General features: G+C 40.6%; 1 protein-coding gene across 1 annotated transcript in view; it reads left to right on the forward strand.

Moving 5' to 3' along the window:
• Rpp25 (ribonuclease P protein subunit Rpp25) overlaps positions 1-20,249 on the forward strand; it is a 76,696-nt gene that overhangs the window by 9,833 nt on the left and 46,614 nt on the right. The window contains exon 2 of the mRNA XM_067137162.2: positions 18,354-18,448. Coding sequence (XP_066993263.1) covers positions 18,354-18,448 — 95 coding nt within the window. The remainder of the gene's footprint in view (positions 1-18,353; positions 18,449-20,249) is intronic.

The raw sequence follows: 20,249 nt of genomic DNA on the forward strand, positions 1-20,249 counted from the left end.
CAGTCAGCACGATACCAAACTTTTAACACAAGAGTGGAGAGTGCTGAATGCCACTTCAATCGACAAGACAGGAAGGACAGTCATTTTAGCCCTTGGTGAAAGAGACTTTGAAGAGCTAAAAAAGAGAAGCCTTAAGGCTAAGCTTGGACTTGGGCAGATTCAGTTTCAAGTCATCGGGGGAAAAATGAAACCCAATGTTGATAAAGATGGAGCTGAAGGTCCTTCAGGCCAATCATCAACATAAAAAAGCAGCTGTATCCAATTTTGCCAGGAAGTTCAAGTCTGAGGCTATTGATGTGGCCCTTATTCAAGAGCCATGGGTAGTCAAGGGCAGAGTAGCAGGACTGGCGGAATCTGGAGGTAAGCTGATGTACGATACAACATCGGAAATACCCAGAACATGTCTTCTTGTGAACAGGAAATTAAAATGTCTTATGCTGCAGGAACACTGTTCACGGGACTTAACCGTGGCCAAGATTAAACTTGGAAATTGGGAGGGACCCAGAGAAATAACCATAGGCTCTGCATACCTCCCATATGACTCAACAAACCTGCCCCCATCAGAAGAAGTTGAGAACCTAATTTGCAATGCAAAGAGGAAAGGTGAACACCTAGTCTTTGGAGCAGATGCAAATTCACACCACACGGCATGGGGCAGCGCGAACTGCAATGCAAGAGGTGAGTCTTTATTATTGGAACTGAATTGACGATACTAAACCTAGGAAACAAGCCTACATTTATAAATAAAAATCGTAGGGAGGTAATAGACATTACATTAAACACTACTCATATTGCAAACTTTATTAAGGACTGGAAGGTGCTGGAGGAACCATCATTGACAGACCACCAGCACATCCAATTTGCAATAGATGCAAGACTATGTGGGATTGAGATGTACAGAGACCCAAAAAGAACTAACTGGGACAGATACAGAGAAGTTCTAGGGAAGGCTGTACAAAAATTTCCAACTAACGTGAGAGGACAGAAAGAATTGGATGAGGCAGTGGAACTATTAGAAGAGGGCATTATAGACTCATTCCATGAAAACTGTCCTTTCAAAGTAAAGAAAAACACCAAAAAAGTAAGGTGGTGGAACAACAAACTAGCCATAATGAAAAAAGAGGTTAGGATGTTGTATAGAATATCATCTAGAAATCGTATGTGGGACGTATATCGTAGGAAACTCACTGAGTATAACCTAGAGATACGGAAAGAAAAAAGAAAATCTTGGAGACTGTTCTGTGAGAAAGTGGAATCCCACACTGAAACAGCAAGGCTACAGAAGGTTCTAAAAGCAACCCATATAAATCAAGTGGGGACACTGGAGAAACCAGATGGGTCATTTACTCAGGCGAGGAGGGACACGTTGGGGATACTAATGGCGTGTCACTTTCCTGAGGCTGAGGAGATGACAGAAGAAGAAACGGTTGGAACAGAGACCGGAACTCGAAGAGCAGACTGGAACTGTGCCAACAGAATAATAAAAGATAACCATATAAAATGGGCAATCGACACGTTTCATCCTATAAAGGCTCCGGGGCCAGGTGAGATACTTCTGATACTCCTACAGGAAGGACGGGAGATACTCGTCAATACCCTGACAGACCTTTTCAGAGCTAGTCTAGCTTTAGGGTATGTGCCAAAATCATGGTCTGAAGCTAAAATAACATTCATATCTAAGCCTGGAAGCGCAAATTATGCCCAAGCCAAAGCATACAGGACCATTATGTTTAACCTCCTTCATGCTGAAAGCAATGGAGAAAATTCTGGATAAATATATCAGAAGAACGGTGCAACTGAACTCAACGTTGCATGAAAATCAGTTTGCATATAGACCTGGCAGATCCACCGAAGTAGCACTCCACCAGTTGGTTTGTAAACTAGAGGAAAACTTAGAACATAAAGAAATTGCACTGGCGGCATTTCTAGATATATAAGGAGCTTTCAGCAATACAACCTATGACTCTATGATCAAAGCATTGAAAAAGAGCTAGGTGAGTAAAACCATCGTCAAATGAATTAAACCCATTGTTAGATGGAAGGAAAATAAAAGCAACCCTGTTTTAAAAAACGCTGACGGTTAGGGCCACCTGAGGCTGTGTTCAGGGAGGAGTTCTTTCTCCTGTGCTGTGGAACCTCATGGTGAACAAAATCATAGCTATGCTCAACGAACAAGGATTTTGTACACAGGGATACGCAGATGACCTAGTGATTGTGGTATGAGGTAAGTGATGAGTGTTTTATATATATATGGAGGAACAGACACTGCACCTAGGTGTAGTGTTAGATAAAAATCTAACCTGGAATCCACATATAGAAAGGAACATAATCCGAGCCAAGAACTTGCTGTATGCATGTAAAAGAGCCATTGGGAAGACATGGGGCCTAAGACCATCAGTGGTAATGTGGATGTACACAATGATCATTAAACCGTTGATGGCCTATGTTGCAATCATCTGGTGGCAGAAAGTAAGTCAAGGAAAAGTCGGCAGTAGATTGGATAGCCTACAGAGAATTGCATACATAGCCATAACTGGGGCTATGAGAACTACACCGACAGAAGCCTTGAATACTTTACTAGACTTCCCATCACTACGCAATTTTGTAAAAGGACAGGCTAGAATGAGTTCATATAGATTGGCATAATCAGAGTGCTGGAATGCACAAAGACCCACTCTAGGACACTGTAAAATTAACAGAGTAAAAACAGAGGAAGTTCTACACATGCCTTCTGATCATATGATACCAAAGTACAACTTTAAAAAACCGTTTGAGACCCAGATAATAATAAATTAAAAAAAGGACTGGAATATCAACAAATGGAATACTGAAAAAGAAGGTATAGTGTGGTGGACTGATGGCTCAAAGACTGTGGATGGCACAGCAGGAGGGATCAACGGGGAAAGACCTGAGAGATCAATCAAGATGAGCCTGGGTAGAAACACTACAGTCTTTCAAGCTGAAATGATAGCAATCACAACTTGTCTTGAACAAAATCTTAAAATGAACTATAGGAATAAGAACATTTTCATTTTGATGGACAGCCAAGCGACTGGAGGCAGTCCGGATAATATCCAGAATAGTCTGGTATCGCCACCCACTCACTTCTCCTGTAGCTCTCAAAGTACAACATTGTCCTAATAAAATGGGTACCAGGGCATGCAGGTATAGAAGGAAATTAAAAGGCAGATAAACTGGCCTGGAAAGGGGGAGAAACGCATTTTGTAGGCCCAGAACCTATATGCGGGATTTCCTATGGACAAGCCCGACACTACATAGGAAAATGGGTACAAAAGAAATAAATGGAAAACTGGAAAAATACTCCAGGATGCAGGCTTGTAAAGGAACTGATAAAAAGACCAAACAAGAAGCATACTAAAGAACTGTTGAAACTCAGCAGAGAAAATATAAGTTGGGTAGTAGGACTGTTGACAGGACACTGCCATCTGAAAAAATACCTACATAGAATTGAAGTAATAAGAGACAATATATGCAGGAAATGCAATGAAGCGGAACATACTTTTCAAATGTGAGGCGCTGGGTAGAATCAGACTCTCCACTCTAGGAATACCCGGTGAAGAGAGAGAAAAAATCTAAGAAGACCCAATAAGAACAATCTGCAGCTTTGTGAAGGGAGCAGGTAAATCTAGGTGGGAATGAAGGAAAAACATGGTAGCAAAAGATCTTAGAGTTTGACGCTAATTAGGAACTAATATTTAGAGGCCCCATGAAGAAAAGTAGTAGAAGAAGAATAGTTTAAAAAACCATGAAACACCTGTGACTGTTACAATATGTTCAGTTCAGCAGCTGTAGAAGGTTACCAAAATGTTTATTAAGTTTGTCTAGAAGCATTCAGATTTATGAACAGCATTCACAACAATAAAAATTTGTTCCTACTGATTCTAGCAGCAATACCTTCATTTCGGCCAGTAAACACTGCAGTGCCGTCTGAACCAAACCCCACAAGTTTATCTTTGAGCATTTCTACATCTATATAATCTTCTGAAAAGGTTCGGACAACTTTCTCTTCCAGCGATTTGGCATCAGCATTTTGAACTAGCTTATAGAAACAGCAGCAATTGTCATTCTGTTCATCAACATACATATTACCTCCTCAGTCTTGTCTGTATTAAGACGTGTCCTCATATGTAAGCCATTTGCAATCTGTAGATTTATAAGCTGCGGATGATCGCGGAAACTCCTCTCTCTTTTTGCTACTACATAAACTGACCTTAACACTTTAACAGTTGTATCTAACTTTTCCTTTCGACTTTTCATGAACAATTTTCTCGAGGACACAGTACACATGCTTCTAGAACCTGCTTCTTACACATTTCATCCTGTTGCACATAGTGAGAATGAATTACGCTTTTTTCGTATTTATAAACAGCGTTCATATTCTTCTTTTTCCTCATTACACTGTCTTTTGCCCAAGGTAAATTATTAGATGAAGTTCCTACCATTTTACATGCGTGTTACGAATGTTTAAAACACCACTACACATCGTTACTTGGCAGTCTCATTGGTAATAAACAGCAATCAGGCTCGATTTTTCTGCCAAGATGTCGAAAACTTCTCGGTTGCCGCCAGCATTGATGATCCTGGATTATCTTAATTGCTGCATATGACGTGCTGGCTAGATAAAGAACATTCTGCAGTTACCTTGTGGAACACTTCATCACATTCAAGTTTTTTTTATTGCATTTTTCATACACATCGTCTTCATATATCACTGATTGGTCATGCTTAGTGACTGTATATTAGCATTACCAGCTTTAAAGAAGTTAATAATTAAACTCTTTTTACTTTTTACCACGCATTTTATTTCTAGGTTCATAAACCTCACCTGTTATTATGTACAACCTTGTAAGTTGCAGACTGGTGCCACGTGCAGGCTTGGCAGTGGTAACATGTGATGAGTTCATCTAAAATGCAGACTGGAGGGCTGCTCTATGGAATAACAGAGAAATTGATGCAGCAAAGGAGATGGAAAATCAGCTGAAAAGTTTGAGAGACTGTCACTTCCTTAAGAAGGGCCAGACGAGACATGGTTTGTCCTGATTTATTGCTGTACTTGCTGATGTACCTGTGCTTCGCTATGGAATTCTACATTGTATACAGAATTCTATGTTAAGTAGTGTACACCTTGTGAGCAAGATTGTATTATATTGCATAGCAATGTTACCCTAGAAATGCGACGGGGAAGTCACCAAACGTCTTTTCTCATATGAAGACTGCGTTAGGGAATTTTCATTGTGATGGTAGGTCTGCTTGCCTACTCTGTCACAATCAGGTTGGGGAGTTTTCATTATAATGGAAGACACTCACTCTCCACCTGCTTTTTTACATTCTCAGAAAGACTGCCTTAGTGGTTTTTCCAAGTGAAATGACCTTAGGTCATTACAACGACGTCAGTAGGAATGGCACGATTAAAAGCAATATGAAATACTCGATCAAATGAAAAACAACACATTTTCTCACTTTTAACGAACAGTACTACGCTGCCGATCTAACAGTCCAAAGTTCCAGAGCTAGAATGGCCAAGCTGCACAGCCTTGATCCGTGAACACTCTTCGTCTTTTTTCGTTCGGGGTGTGTGTGTGTGTGTGTGTGTCTCGAATAGCGGGGTGTCCCAGGAGAACAAATCTATGCCCTATTACTAATCTCTTTCCTAGGAGTACCCGATGAGTCGGAAAATCTCATTTCATTACACTGGTGGGGGAAAAATCTATCTGACTTGGAGGCAAATTTTACCTCCAAACCAGAGGAGAAAACCCCTCTTCACTGCTAATTTCGAACAAAATGAATGTAGAATTTAATAAAAGTGAAGAGGAAGACGTTTTTCTTAAGTAACGTCTCTTTTCAGGGTTGAATTTTGAATTATTAATGAACTGTAGTGCTGTAATTTGGAATAGGCTTAAATTGTAATTCTAGACCAGGTCATACTACTATTACTAAGTGAGCCTCTGCCAAATGTGCATACTGCTCATTCAAAACAGCGCGTCAGAGTAGGAAGTGAATAGCTGGAATACTGATGAACCAGTGTGTTACGTACCAGCAGTATCAGACAATGTATGAACCAGAGGAATGCCATGCTAAAGAAAACAGTTTTTTAACTCCCCAGCTCTTTCCCGCCAATATTGAGTCAGGCTGTTATACTCGGTATGCAACAGTAATCCCATCTATCAGAGTTGAGGCACGATAAGAGGCAAAGGACATTACAACAAACAATGGTCAATGTAATGTTATTGTTGATCAATGTTATGCACTTTCCATATTGTAAGCCTTCACATTTAGTAAAACTGAATAAAACATAAATGATGGAAAATTGTATTCTCTATAACTTTTGTTATGTAGTATTTTTCTATAGGAGCAATAACAAAGGTATTTAAAATTTAAATTTTAGGCGCCTACCCCTAAACTACCATTTCACCCAGGTTCAGTAAAATTGTTTATAGCTTAGACTACAGTTCTTTCTTCCCCGACTCTATATACCGATTTTCATTAAAATTCTGTTCACCCATTTTCTCGTGGCTCGGCGTTGATGTGGACTTCGCAACAAAAATCGAAATTCATGAATATCAGTGTTATCATAGCCGGTACGGTAAAGTTGTATAAGACATAAATGATCGGAAATTTAATTCTATGTAACTTTAGTTATGTAGTATTTATCGACAGGACCACTTAAAATATAAATATTTGAGAATTGAATTTTAGGCCTTCCCCTAAACTACCATTTCACTCAGTGTGAATAAAATGATTTATAGCCTAGATTGTAGTGGCTTATCCCCCGACTTTACATACCGATTTTCATTAAATTCTCTTCAGCCGTTTTCAAGTGATGCGTGTACATACATACATACAGACAGACAGACAGACAGACAGACAGACAGACAGACAGACATTACGAAAAAGAAAAAAGTGCGTTTCCTTGTTACTGTGGACATGAACGATACAGAAATGCAATTTTTTTCAAATTCTGAGCAATGTACAGACAAAACTCTTATTTTATATATATAGATTAGTGGAACCTTCCTTTACCAGGGCTAAGTGCTAACTGAACAAATTTGTCAGTTTGTACATTCCTTAGGTGAATATTGTTCTATTGACTACCTATTGGAAACACACCTTTCCAAGAAGTACAAGAGTGGTGTAAGTTCTAAGCGACTTTGAGCGATGACAAGGGAGGAGGGCTTCAAGTAAGTTATATTTTTGCCTGGGTTTCAGATGGACTTGCCAGAATGAAACATGAAAAATAGGCTGCAGGTGCAGAGTTGCCACTACTGCGTTGCACAGAAAATAAAAACATTAATTTCAGTAATATATGTGTTCTACATTTTCCTCATTGTTTTATAATTCTGCCAGTCTATTTTAGTGGGGAGGAACCTTTGGGATAAAATCAAGCCTTTTCTAACCCCTTGAACCAAGAAGTCATTCTACCATCAATTTTCACTACAACCCAATTGTCAACATAAATGCTTTGATTGCTTTTAATGTCCAGCTCCATGGCTAAATGGTTAGCATGCTGGCCTTTGGTTACAGGGGCCCGGGTTCGATTCCTGGCAGGTTCAGAAATTTTAACCATAATTGGTTAATTTTGCTGGCACGGGGTATTTTACTGATCAGTATACCAGGCAAGGTGTTCACTGACATTTTAGAAAGGATAGTGCGATCAGTGGTTGAGAGTAAGTTGGATAAAAACCAGTGTGGTTTCAGACCGTAGAGGGGCTGTCAGGATCAATTTTCAGTATTATGCACCAGATAATTGAAAAGTGTTATGAGAGGGAAATACGTTTATGTTTCATAGACCTAGAGAAGGCATACGACAGAGCACCAAGGGAAGATGTATTGGGAGACTATGGGATTATAGGTAGATTATTAAAAGCAATGAAATTAAATGAAATGGTGTATGGCTTTTAGTGCTGGGAGTGTTTTAGGAAATGTTCGGCTCGCCAGGTGCAGGTCATTTGATTTGACACCTATAGGCGACCTGTGCATCGTGATGAGGATGAAATGATGCTGAAGATGACATATACACCCAGTCCCCTTGCCAGGGGGATGAACCAGTTTTGGTTAAAATTCCGGACCCTGCTGGGAATTGAACCCGGGACTTCTGTGACCAAAGGCCATTACACTAACCATTTATCCATGGAGCCGGACTTCGCATAAGATTGCCCGTACACAGTATCCTCATGCTGTCTGGACAGAAATGTTATTTGTAGGGATACAAAGATGAAAAGTGAAGTTTTCAGGGGGCACCTGTAGGACTAAGGAAGGGATGGGGTAGTTGTGGTCAAGGGAACATATCAAGTAGAAGTTGGCGAGGATTGAGACAAAGGTGTCTAGGGATTTGGTAGATGTTATAGAGATCATCTGTGTGAATGAGTGGGGGAAGGTGGAGAATGATATGGACCAGGCAGTGTTCCATGAATAGAAATGGTTTATAGAGGATGGTGCAGGAGTGAGCCACAACTGTCCAGGTGGTCAAGCCATACACTGTGGCAAAATGGATGAAGGAGGTGTAGATGAAGAGTAGGAGTTGTAGAGGTGCAAGGATTGCCGTATCATCTGCAAACCTATGGATAGGGGCGGTTGGTTGGGGGATGTTGGCCATGAACATAATAAAAAGTAGAGAGGATAGGGGGATACTTGTGGGACACTATTGGACATGGGGTAGAGGGTGATAGCTCTCGGTCAGTCGGGGAGGCCTTGTTAAAATCAAATATCCGGAGGCAAGATTGGCCATATTTGAGGTGATTGGAGGTGGTTTGGATGAGTTTTGGGAGTTGGTTGGAGGAGAATAGGCCATAGGTGATGAGATAGTTATGGATTGAACAGATGGTTTGGTGGTGAAGTCAGAGAAAGGAAGTATTACAGGTTCGGCTGTAGTGCTCGAGGCAAGAATTTGACAGTTTTTGGAGTTGGAGGAATCTGGATGGGGGTAGTGGAAGAGATAGCATTTCGAAGGGCAGTGCAGGTTGGTAAGGGTTTTGGCTTGGGAGGTGGATGTGATAGAGGATTGAATGAAATCTTGAAGAGTGTCAATGTAAGCCTGGTCAGTGAGGGGAACAGAAACATTGGTAAGTATGTTAGAAAGATGTGTGGAGGTGAGCGGGGTAGTCTGTGGAATGAGATAGGATGTGTCACCCTCTAGGAGGCTTGCCATATCCCATCAGGGTATGGAATGAAACCATTTTAGTAGTAAATCTCGTAAGTATTCAACAGTTACATGTTGCTTTCCAATAGTTACTTTATCCTGTTTAGATCATTTCCTTTTTCTGTGTTTGTCCAGTATTCTTGGTCTTTTACCACCTATATTCATCTTTGTCTTATGTCTCTTCCCTTTTTCTGTGGTTACCTGGCATTTCTTCATATCCTAAAATTCCTTTGTCAAGAATGAAGATCAGTGATGATAGCTCCTTGGTGAGTGTTAATGGCTGCCCTCCTGATGAAGATGGGAAGCAGAAACACGCTTGTGAGGGGCTGAGATGAAATGGATGAAGAAGAACTAGGATTGTTGAGGAGAGAGCCAATCAATGTGAAGATTTAAAGATTGTCTTTGTTCTTTCATGTTCCATGTTTCTCCTTGTCTCCTCTTTCTGTTGCTCCCTCTTCCCACACTGACCTGTCATTATGTTCATCCTATTGTGTGTTCCATTTCATGTTCCTATCTCTCTCACTATATACACTGACTGACAGAGCAAATGCAACACCAAGAAGGAGTGGTTCGAAAGGGATGAAAGTTGGTGAAAAAACAGAGATGGCACGGACGAATAATTGATGTTTATTTCAAACCGATATGCAGGTTACACAATGCGCACGGCATCGACTCAGTAGGATGTAGGACCACCGCGAGCGGCGATGCACGCAGAAACACGTCGAGGTACAGAGTCAATAAGAGTGCGGATGGTGTCCTGAGGGATGGTTCTCCATTCTCTGTCAACCATTTGCCACAGTTGGTCGTCCGTACGAGGCTGGGGCAGAGTTTGCAAACGGCGTCCAATGAGATCCCACACGTGTTCGATTGGTGAGAGATCCGGAGAGTACGCTGGCCACGGAAGCATCTGTACACCTCGTAGAGCCTGTTGGGAGATGCGAGCAGTGTGTGGGCGGGCATTATCCTGCTGAAACAGAGCATTGGGCAGCCCCTGAAGGTACGGGAGTGCCACCGGCCGCAGCACATGCTGCACGTAGCGGTGGGCATTTAACGTGCCTTGAATACGCACTAGAGGTGACGTGGAATCATATGCAATAGTGCCCCAAACCATGATGCTGCGTTGTCTAGCGGTAGGGCGCTCCACAGTTACTGCCGGATTTGACCTTTCTCCACGCCGACGCCACACTCGTCTGCGGTGACTATCACTGACAGAACAGAAGCGTGACTCATCGGAGAACACGACGTTCCGCCATTCCCTCATCCAAGTCGCTCTAGCCCGGCACCATGCCAGGCGTGCACGTCTATGCTGTGGAGTCAATGGTAGTCTTCTGAGCGAACGCCGGGAGTGCAGGCCTCCTTCAACCAATCGACGGGAAATTGTTCTGGTCGATATTGGAACAGCCAGGGTGTCTTGCACATGCTGAAGAATGGCGGTTGACGTGGCGTGCGGGGCTGCCACCGCTTGGCGGCGGATGCGCCGATCCTCGCGTGCTGACGTCACTCGGGCTGCGCCTGGACCCCTCGCACGTGCCACATGTCCCTGCGCCAACCATCTTCGCCACAGGCGCTGCACCGTGGACACATCCCTATGGGTATCGGCTGCGATTTGACGAAGCGACCAACCTGCCCTTCTTAGCCCGATCACCATACCCCTCGTAAAGTCGTCTGTCTGCTGGAAATGCCTCTGTTGACGGCGGCCTGGCATTCTTAGCTATACACGTGTCCTGTGGCACACGACAACACGTTCTACAATGACTGTCGGCTGAGAAATCACGGTACGAAGTGGGCCATTCACCAACGCCGTGTCCCATTTATCGTTCGCCACGTGCGCAGCACAGCGGCGCATTTCACATCATGAGCATACCTCAGTGACGTCAGTCTACCCTGCAATTGGCATAAAGTTCTGACCACTCCTTCTTGGTGTTGCATTTGCTCTGTCAGTCAGTGTATATATGATTGAATTCACTACTCGTTTGTTCCTTTCCAATACTTGTTGGAATCCCTTTCTTATTTTGTGTATGTCCTATATTCAAAGTCTTTTATCACTTGTATTCGTCTGTTGATGAGGAGAGAGCCCTATTTGAAAACTGCAATGCAGGAAGATGTGGAAATTGTCCTTGTCCTTTCATGTTTGTCATTATCTCCTTTCTTATTGCTCTCTCTTCTGAAGCTGACCTGTCAGTGATTGTCCTACTGTGTGTTCCTATTCATGTTCTTACCTTTTTGTATATGACTTAATTATTTGTAAAGGAATATCAGCTGCTGAAAGTGCTTTACACAAGTCAGAAAAAAGTGACTTACTTTACTCTGTAAACATCCCAACAGTATTGCTTGATAAGACTTTCCCTGTTTATGTACTTTTTGTTTCTAGACACTTCTTATGTTTTGCTGTGTTTTATATGCTGAACCATTTGATATACTTTATCATTTTGTTCATGTTCTTCCATGTCCTTTACAAGGTGGTACTGTGAGCTTGCATTCGGGAGATAGTTGGTTCGAACCCCACTGTCAGCAACCCTGAAAATGGTTTTCCGTGGTTTAATATTTTCACACCAGGCAAATGCTGGGGCTGTACCTTAATTAAGGCCATGGCTGCTTCCTTCCCACTCCGAGCTCTTTCCTGTTCCATTGTCGCCATAAGACCTGTGTCGGTGCAACATAAAGCAAAATTGTAAGAAAAAAAGAGATAATACTCTACCATCTATTGATATTATCACTTACAAAAATACACTTTGTTGTAAATGTTCTGTTCAACAACTTGAATAGGTTAAGTGAACTTCTGGCGTAGTTAGCAGCACATTCAGAATTAAAATTCACAAAGGTCTGACCATGCAAGTACCTCTTAGTGCTCTACTGCTCTGTTTGAAGAGAAGAGTAATGTGAGAGATTCATTGGTGTTGAGGAATGCAAAAACAGGTTTGTTCCTTTAAGGGTGGTAAGGAATGGTAAAGACCCACCTTATTATAATAGAGAAATAAAGAGACTAAGAAGGAGGTGCAGACTGGAAAAAAATAGAGTTAGAAATGGCCGTGGAAGGAGAAACTGAAGGAACTTACTAGAAAATTGAATCTAGCAAAGAAGGCAGCTAAGGATAAGATGATGGCAAGCATAATTGGCAGTCATACAAATTTTAGTGAAAAATGGAAGGGTATGTTTAGGTATTTTAAGGCAGAAACAGGTTCCAAGAAGGACATTCCAGGAATAATTAATGAACAAGGGGAGTGTGTATGTGAGGATCTTCAAAAGGCAGAAGTATTCAGTCAGCAGTATCTAAAGATTGTTGGTTACAAGGATAATGTCAAGATAGAGGAGGAGACTAAGGCCAAAGAAGTAATAAAATTTACATATGATAACAATGACATTTACAATAAGATACAAAAGTTGAAAACTAGAAAAGCGGCTGGAATTGATCAGATTTCTGGGGATATACTAAAGACAACGGGTTGGGATATAGTACCATATCTGAAGTACTTATTTGATTATTGTTTGTTCGGAGGAGCTATACCAGATGAATGGAGAGTTGCTATTGTAGCCCCTGTGTATAAAGGAAAGGGTGATAGATATAAAGCTGAAAATTATAGGCCAGTAAGTTTGACATACATTGTATGTAAGCTTTGGGAAGGCATTCTTTCTGATTATATTAGACATGTTTGTGAAATTAATAACGGGTTCGATAGAGGGCAGTTCGGTTTTAGGAAAGGTTATTCCACTGAAGCTCAACTTGTAGGATTCCAGCAAGCTATAGCAGATATCTTGGATTCTGGAGGTCAAATGGACTGTATCGCGACTGACCTGTCTAAAGCATTTGATAGGGTGGATCATGGGAGACTGCTGGCAAAAATGAGTGCAATTGGACTAGACAAATAGATCTCAGAGAATTAGAGTAGGTGAAGCTTTATCTGACCCTGTAATAATTAAGAGGGGAATTCCTCAAGGCAGTATTATTGGACCTTTACGTTTTCTTATATATCTATATATATAAAATAAGAGTTTTGTCTGTACATTGCTCAGAATTTGAAAAGAATGGTATTTCTGTATCGGTCATGTCCTCAGTAACAAGAAAATGCATTTTTTACTTTTCCGTAATGTCTGTCTGTCTGTCTGTCTGTCTGTCTGTCTGTCTGTCTGTCTGTCTGTCTGTCTGTCTGTCTGTCTGTCTGTCTGTCTGTCTGTCTGTATGTATGTATGTACACGCATCACGAGAAAACGGCTGAAGAGAATTTAATGAAAATCGGTATGTAAAGTTGGGGGATGAACCGCTACAATCTAGGCTATAAATAATTGTATTCACGCCGAGTGAAATGGTAGTTTAGGGGAAGGCCTTAAATTTAATTCTCGAATATTTATATTATTACCGGCCCTATCGACAAATACTATATAACTAAAGTTATATAGAATTAAATTTCCAATCAATTATGTCTTATAGATTTTTACCGTACCGGCTCTGATAACACAGATATTAATGAATTTGTAGTTTTGTTGCTAAGTCCATATCAGCGCCGAGCCACGAGAAAATGGGTGAACAGAATTTAATGAAAACCGCTATATAGAGTCGGGGAATAAGAAACTACAGTCTAGGCTGTAAATAATTTTATTCGCCCGAGATGAAATGGTAGTTTAGGGGAAGGCGCCTAAAATTTAAAATTTAATTTTTAATTACCGGTACCTATGTTATTGGTGCTATCGAAAAGTACTACATAACAAAAGTTATAGACAATACAATTTCCGATCATTTATGTTTCAGTGTTTTACTGTACCGACTATGATAAGAGTGGTATTTCAGAAGGCCTACAATATCGAAAGCGCGTAACACTGATCAACAATAACTTTACATTGACCATTGTTTGTTACTGATCAACAATAACTTTACATTGACCATTGTTTGTTGTGATGTTCTTCGTTTCTTATGGTCCTGCTCAACTCCGATAGATGGGATTACTACTGCGTACCGAGTATAACAGCCCGACTGGACATTAGCGGGAAATAGCTGGGGAGTTGGAAAACTTTCTTCTTTAGCATGCCATTCCTCTGGTTCATGTAGCCTCCGTATCTCAGACGGCAGCGCGTCGGCCTCTCACCGCTGGTAACCGTGGTTCAAATCCCGGTCACTCCATGTGAGATTTGTGCTGGACAAAGCGGAGGCGGGACGTGTTTTTCTCCGGGTACTCCGATTTTCCCTGTCATCTTTCATTCCAGCAACACTCTCAATTCTCATTTCATAGCATCTATCAGTCATTAATAAATCACTTTGGGAGTGACGAACCCATCGTACTAACAGCCTATATATATATGCTTCATTTATTACATCCCTGACCCGGTCAATGACTGGAAAACACGTTGTAGGTTTTCATTTTCATTTTCCTCTGGTTCATACATTTTCTGATACTGCAGGTACGTAACACACTGGTTCATCATAGTATTCCAGTTTTTCGATCCCTACTCTGACGCGCTGTTTTGAATGAGCTGTATGCACACACTTACGGCAGATGCTAACTTAGTAGTAGTAGTAGTAGTAGTAGTAGTAGTAGTAGTAGTAGTATGACCTGGTCTAGAATTACTATTTAAGCCTATTTCAAATTATAGCAGTAGTATGACCTGGTCTAGAATTACTATTTAAGCCTATTTCCAATTATACCACCACAATTCACTAAATAACTCAAAAGTCAACCCTGAAAAGAGCCGTTTCTTAAGAAAAGCTTCTTCCGCTTCACTTTTATTAAATTCTACATTCATTTAATTCCAAATTAGCAGTGAAGAGGGGGCTTCTCCTCTGGCTTGGAGGAAAAAATTGCCTCCAAATCAAATAGGTTTTTCCGTTCCCATTGTAGTGAATTGAGATTTTCGACTCATCGGGTACTCCTCGGAAACAGATTAGTAAAAAGGCATAGTTTTTGCCCTGGGACTCTCCACTATTCGCCTTCCCCGCCCCACTCCCCCCGCACCGCAGATAAAAAGACTAAGTGTGTTCACGGATCAGAACTGTCTGCGACTTGGTCATTCCAGCTCTGGAATTCCAGCATAGTACTGTTCGTTAAAAGTGAGAAAGTGTGTGGTCTTTCATTTGATGGAGTATTTCATATGAAAGTATTGCTTTTAATCGCGCCATTCCTACTGACGTCATTGCAATGACCTATGTTCATTTCAGTTGAAAATAAACACTAAGACAGTCTTTCTGAGGATGCAAAATGGCTGGTGGAGAGTGAGTGTCTGCCATTATAATGAAAACTCCCCAACCTGATTGTGACTGATGGTAGGCAAGCGGGCCTACCGTTACAATGAAAATTCCCTAACACAGTCTTCATATGCGAAAAGACGTTTAATGACTTCCCTGTCGCGTTTCTAGGGTAACGTTAAGAGCTATGCAATTTAATACAATCTTGCTCACAACGTGTACACTACCTAGCCTAGAATTCTGTATACAGTGTAGTATAGCTAGTATATATATATATATATATGATATGAGTAAAGGAGTGGAATCAGAGGTAAGGCTTTTTGTGGATGATGTTATTCTCTATAGAGTGATAAATAGGTTACAAGATTGTGAGCAACTGTAACATGACCTTGAAAATGTTGTGAGATGGACAGCAGGCAATGGTATGTTGATAAACGGAGTTAAAAGTCAGGTTGTGAGATTCACAAATAGGAAAAGTCCTCTCAGTTTTAATTACTGCGTTGATGGGGTGAAAGTTCCTTTTGGGGATCATTGTAAGTATCTAGGTGTTAATATAAGGAAAGATCTTCATTGGGGTAATCACATAAATGGGATTGTAAATAAAGGGTACAGATCTCTGCACATGGTTATGAGGGTGTTTAGGGGTTGTAGTAAGGATGTAAAGGAGAGGGCATATAAGTCTCTGGTAAGACCCCAACTAGAGTATGGTTCCAGTGTATGGGACCCTCACCAGGATTACCTGATTCAAGAACTGGAAAAAATCCAAAGAAAAGCAGCTCGATTTGTTCTGGGTGATTTCTGGCTAAAGAGTAGCGTTACAAAAATGTTGCAAAGTTTGGGTTGGGAAGAATTGAGAGAAAGGAGAAGAGCTGCTCGACTAAGTGGTATGTTCCAAGCTGTCAGCGGAGAGATGGCGTGGAATGACATTAGTAGACGAATAATTTTGAGTGGCGTTTATAAAAGTAGGAAAGTTCACAATATGAAGATAAAGTTGGAATTCAAGAGGACAAACTGGGGCAAATATTAATTTATAGGAAGGGGAGTTAGGGATTGGAATAACTTACCAAGGGAGACGTTCAATAAATTTCCAATTTTTCTGAAATCATTTAGAAAAAGGCTAGGAAAGCAACAGATAGGGAATCTGCCACCTGGGCGACTGCCCTAAATGCAGATCAGTATTGATTGATTGACTAGAGGATTCCCCAGCTAGCATCAGTTCTGTATATACATTATGGCTGTCCACCATACATTTTAGCAACTCCCATGATGGAATGATTACCTGGGAATTCACACGGCTGCTTTATTTTTTTTTGGCTATTGGCTTTACGTCGCACCGACACAGATAGGTCTTATGGCGACGATGGGACAGGAAAGGGCTAGGACTGGGAAGGAAGCGGCCGTGGCCTTAATTAAGGTACAGCCCCAGCATTTGCCTGGTGTGAAAATGGGAAACCACGGAAAACCATTGTCAAGGCTGCCTACAGTGGGGTTCAAATGTACTATCTCCCGAATACTGGATACTGGCTGCACTTAAGCGACTGCAGCTACCGAGCTCGGTGCTGATTGTTTACTTTTACACAAAAACATTTTTTGGGAGAATAATTAGCATCAGAAATGAAACTACTGTGAGAACTGTGTAAATATGTCTTATAAGCATTTGAATATTGAACATAAGAAACATTTATAAAAGTAGCATTGCAGGTGTATAAAACTTAAAAACTTCTGTTAACAATAATTTTAGGCCTATATGTACCATAAATGCATAGACATTCTGATTTAGGCATAGGGTCGGGATATCTGTAAGGTATGTGGAGGCATTCATCATCATCATCATCATCATCATCATCATCATTATTATCATTCCAAGAAATAAGTCTGAGCTATACTGAATTGAGTATTCTTGGCCAGATATAAAGAAATTGATGTTAGTCTGCTGATAGAAAATGATCAGAATATGGAAAAATGGCTGTACATGCTCAGTAGTCATGAGGAAAGATCCAAAGAATGCCAAGTTCAGAAGCCCAGGATCTTGAAATGGAAAGGGTGACATACACGGAGATAGGTTTCAAGTAACTGGCATGTATCGTACAAGGAACATTTGTGAAGTGCCTGAATGATAATGGTATGAAATCAAATATGATGGAAAGTTCAGCTGGAATTTATGTTTATCGTACCTATTTTAGTGGCTTCTTGGCTGAATGACCAGCATACTGGCCTTCTATTCAAAGCACCCCAGGTTTGATTAATACTTCTTGTTCGGGGACTGGGTATTTGTTACACTTCTTTCCCTCTACATACAACACACCACACTATCAACCACCACATAATTATGCAATAGTGAATACATCCCTCCACAGAGTTTGATTTTGGAAAGGGTTTCTGGCCATAAATCTAGGCCAAATTCATGTCAAGTGCCGACCTCAATAAATTGTTGAATTGGCCAAGAATAGTTGAGCTAGCATTGGCTTTTACAGTATCTACATATATTTATCACAACTTCTTGACTTTTGTGCCAGTGGTTTTCTGATATCACTTTGTTTTGTAATTAATTATTTTCATTTCCATAATAAATATAATAATAATAATAATAATCGTATGGCCTCAGCTACCGTGTGCAGACATTTCGATTTGACGCCATCTGGCTGTCTGCTCGTCAATTTCGACGTTCCGTTTTACTCTAGGCCCGCTAGATGGCAGACAGAGTAAACTGGATCTCTCTTGGGCGTCTATGGCTGAGATTTAATTAATTTTGTCGGGTAAATACCAAATGTATCACCAGAGATCTTTTACATGTCGGCATTGTACGACATGGAGTGTCGAATGGACTTTTTTCCGCCCTTCAAAAATCCGATTACCTCTGCCAGGTTTGAACCCGCTATCTTGGGATTCGGAGGCCGACACTCTACCACGGATCCACAGAGGCAGCTATTTCCATAATGACAAAAAATCACTTCATTTTTCAATGTGATCTTGCTCTTTTTGTTTCTTTGTGTCTAATTTAGGACATCACAATTTTTGTTGCAGTGGATAATTACAAGAAGGGCAAAAATATTGAGGAACCATTTGAAAGGGACAAGATTCCATTACCAGGCTTGCCAGCCCAGTTTATATGGATGCAGGTAAGTCAGATTATATTTACGTAGCTTGAAAACCAGTTAAATAATAACACATAATCGTTTCCTTTTATCTAGATGTGACTGATCCATGCATAGACCTATAGGGTCCCTCACTAATTTTGTCTTTCTGTCATTCCTTATCCATTATTGTAATCTGATCCAAGTCCTGTTTCCCTATGATGTTGTTCTTGGCTGAATGGTCAGCGCAGTGGACTTGCTTCAGGGGGTCATGGATTCAATTTCCGGTTGGTTGGGTATTTTAATCTTAAATGGTTAATTCGTTTGGCTCAGGGCTGATTGTTTGTGCTCTCCACAACGTCCCTGCAATTCATATACCACATACAAAACTATCTTCCACAACAATAACACACGATTTTCTATAAACGGCAGATGCTGCTCACCCTCTTTGGATGGTCTGCCTTACAACGGCTACACCAGGCTACTAATAACCACATAAAATTATTATACATTTTGACATTCTTTCTTCATTAAATGTACAATTTGAAATGCTAACTAAACTGATGAAATTTTAAATTCAACCTTGATAAAAAAAATTGGAATGAAGGAAACTTTTTTCTATAAATTTGAATCATCTGATTTTGACAGAATATGTTTATCAAGCTTGTATCTAGCCCCAAACATTGGCTTTGCCTAGTAACTCTCAGCTCAGTGTTTGGCAGCAGTAGATAACTTCGCTGCCTAGAGGATCCATCGACTCCAAAGAGAGAAGTGTCAATAGATAGGGCGATGGGTGACAGCTGACACTCATTGGAGGAAATTCCTCTAAACAAATAATGGAGTGCCTATTCTCTTAGTTGGGAGCAACTGCAAAAGGCATCTTGTCTCTTAATTTTTTGTTTTGTTTGTGTTGGAAGATATGGCTAAAATTCATATGAAATACCCTTGTTGGTGGCCACCCCATAGTAATAATATCCTATAATGAAAATAACTACAACTACATTGCCTTGAAAAAGAAAAAAGGAAAAAGGATGTCTCCTACAAATGATGCAAAGCTTATTAGATACTGGAGGAACTGTGAAAAGCGAGCATCCAATATCAAATCTCACCCAAATGAACATGGTTAAGTTAGGTACAGTCAGCATCTTGAGACTGGCTCAGTGCCAGTTGCATACAAGAAGAAGGTTGACAAGACTAATATTTCATGGAAGATGTATAGAAACATGTAAAGGATCAGGAAGTAATGCTTGTAGGAAACATTGATGCATAGTGAGGAAAGATTAAAAAAAGAGAAGAGATCTGTCTATAAACAGGATTCCCAGCAACCTGGAAAGTCAGGGGAAGTTGGGGATTGTCGGGGAATTACAAAATTGTCTGGGAAAGTCAGGGAAGTCTTTTAAAAATTTGCGTGTGTCAGGGAAAGCCAGGGAAGTTGACTCAAATTTGTTATGTGTCATGTAATTCATACTGGTGACAAACTGCAACCTGTGAATCCTTTCAAGCAAGGAAAAGTGATCAATTGATGAGGTAAGTTGAATTTTATTTTAAGAAATTAAAATTGTACATGTTTCGGGCCATGGCAGCATTAAACAAGATGAGTTTGTTGAAATGCTGAACAGTGTGTGGTGGCTCGCCCTAGCTAGCTGAACAAGTACATTTTTATCCCAACAAGGTATCTTTACATTGCTGAGATAAATATATTTGTGCTTTGATATAGTTTTTGTGTTCAATCAACATGCTTTTCTTTTGTTTCAGATAAATAAGATGGCAAGAAACACAACTTCCAGCTATCAGTGGCTGGATTCAACCCTTAATCCAGAGTTTGTAGATTGGTTCAGTGATGTAC

This window comes from Anabrus simplex, chromosome 1 (assembly GCF_040414725.1).
Source record: "Anabrus simplex isolate iqAnaSimp1 chromosome 1, ASM4041472v1, whole genome shotgun sequence".
Lineage (NCBI taxonomy): Eukaryota > Metazoa > Arthropoda > Insecta > Orthoptera > Tettigoniidae > Anabrus > Anabrus simplex.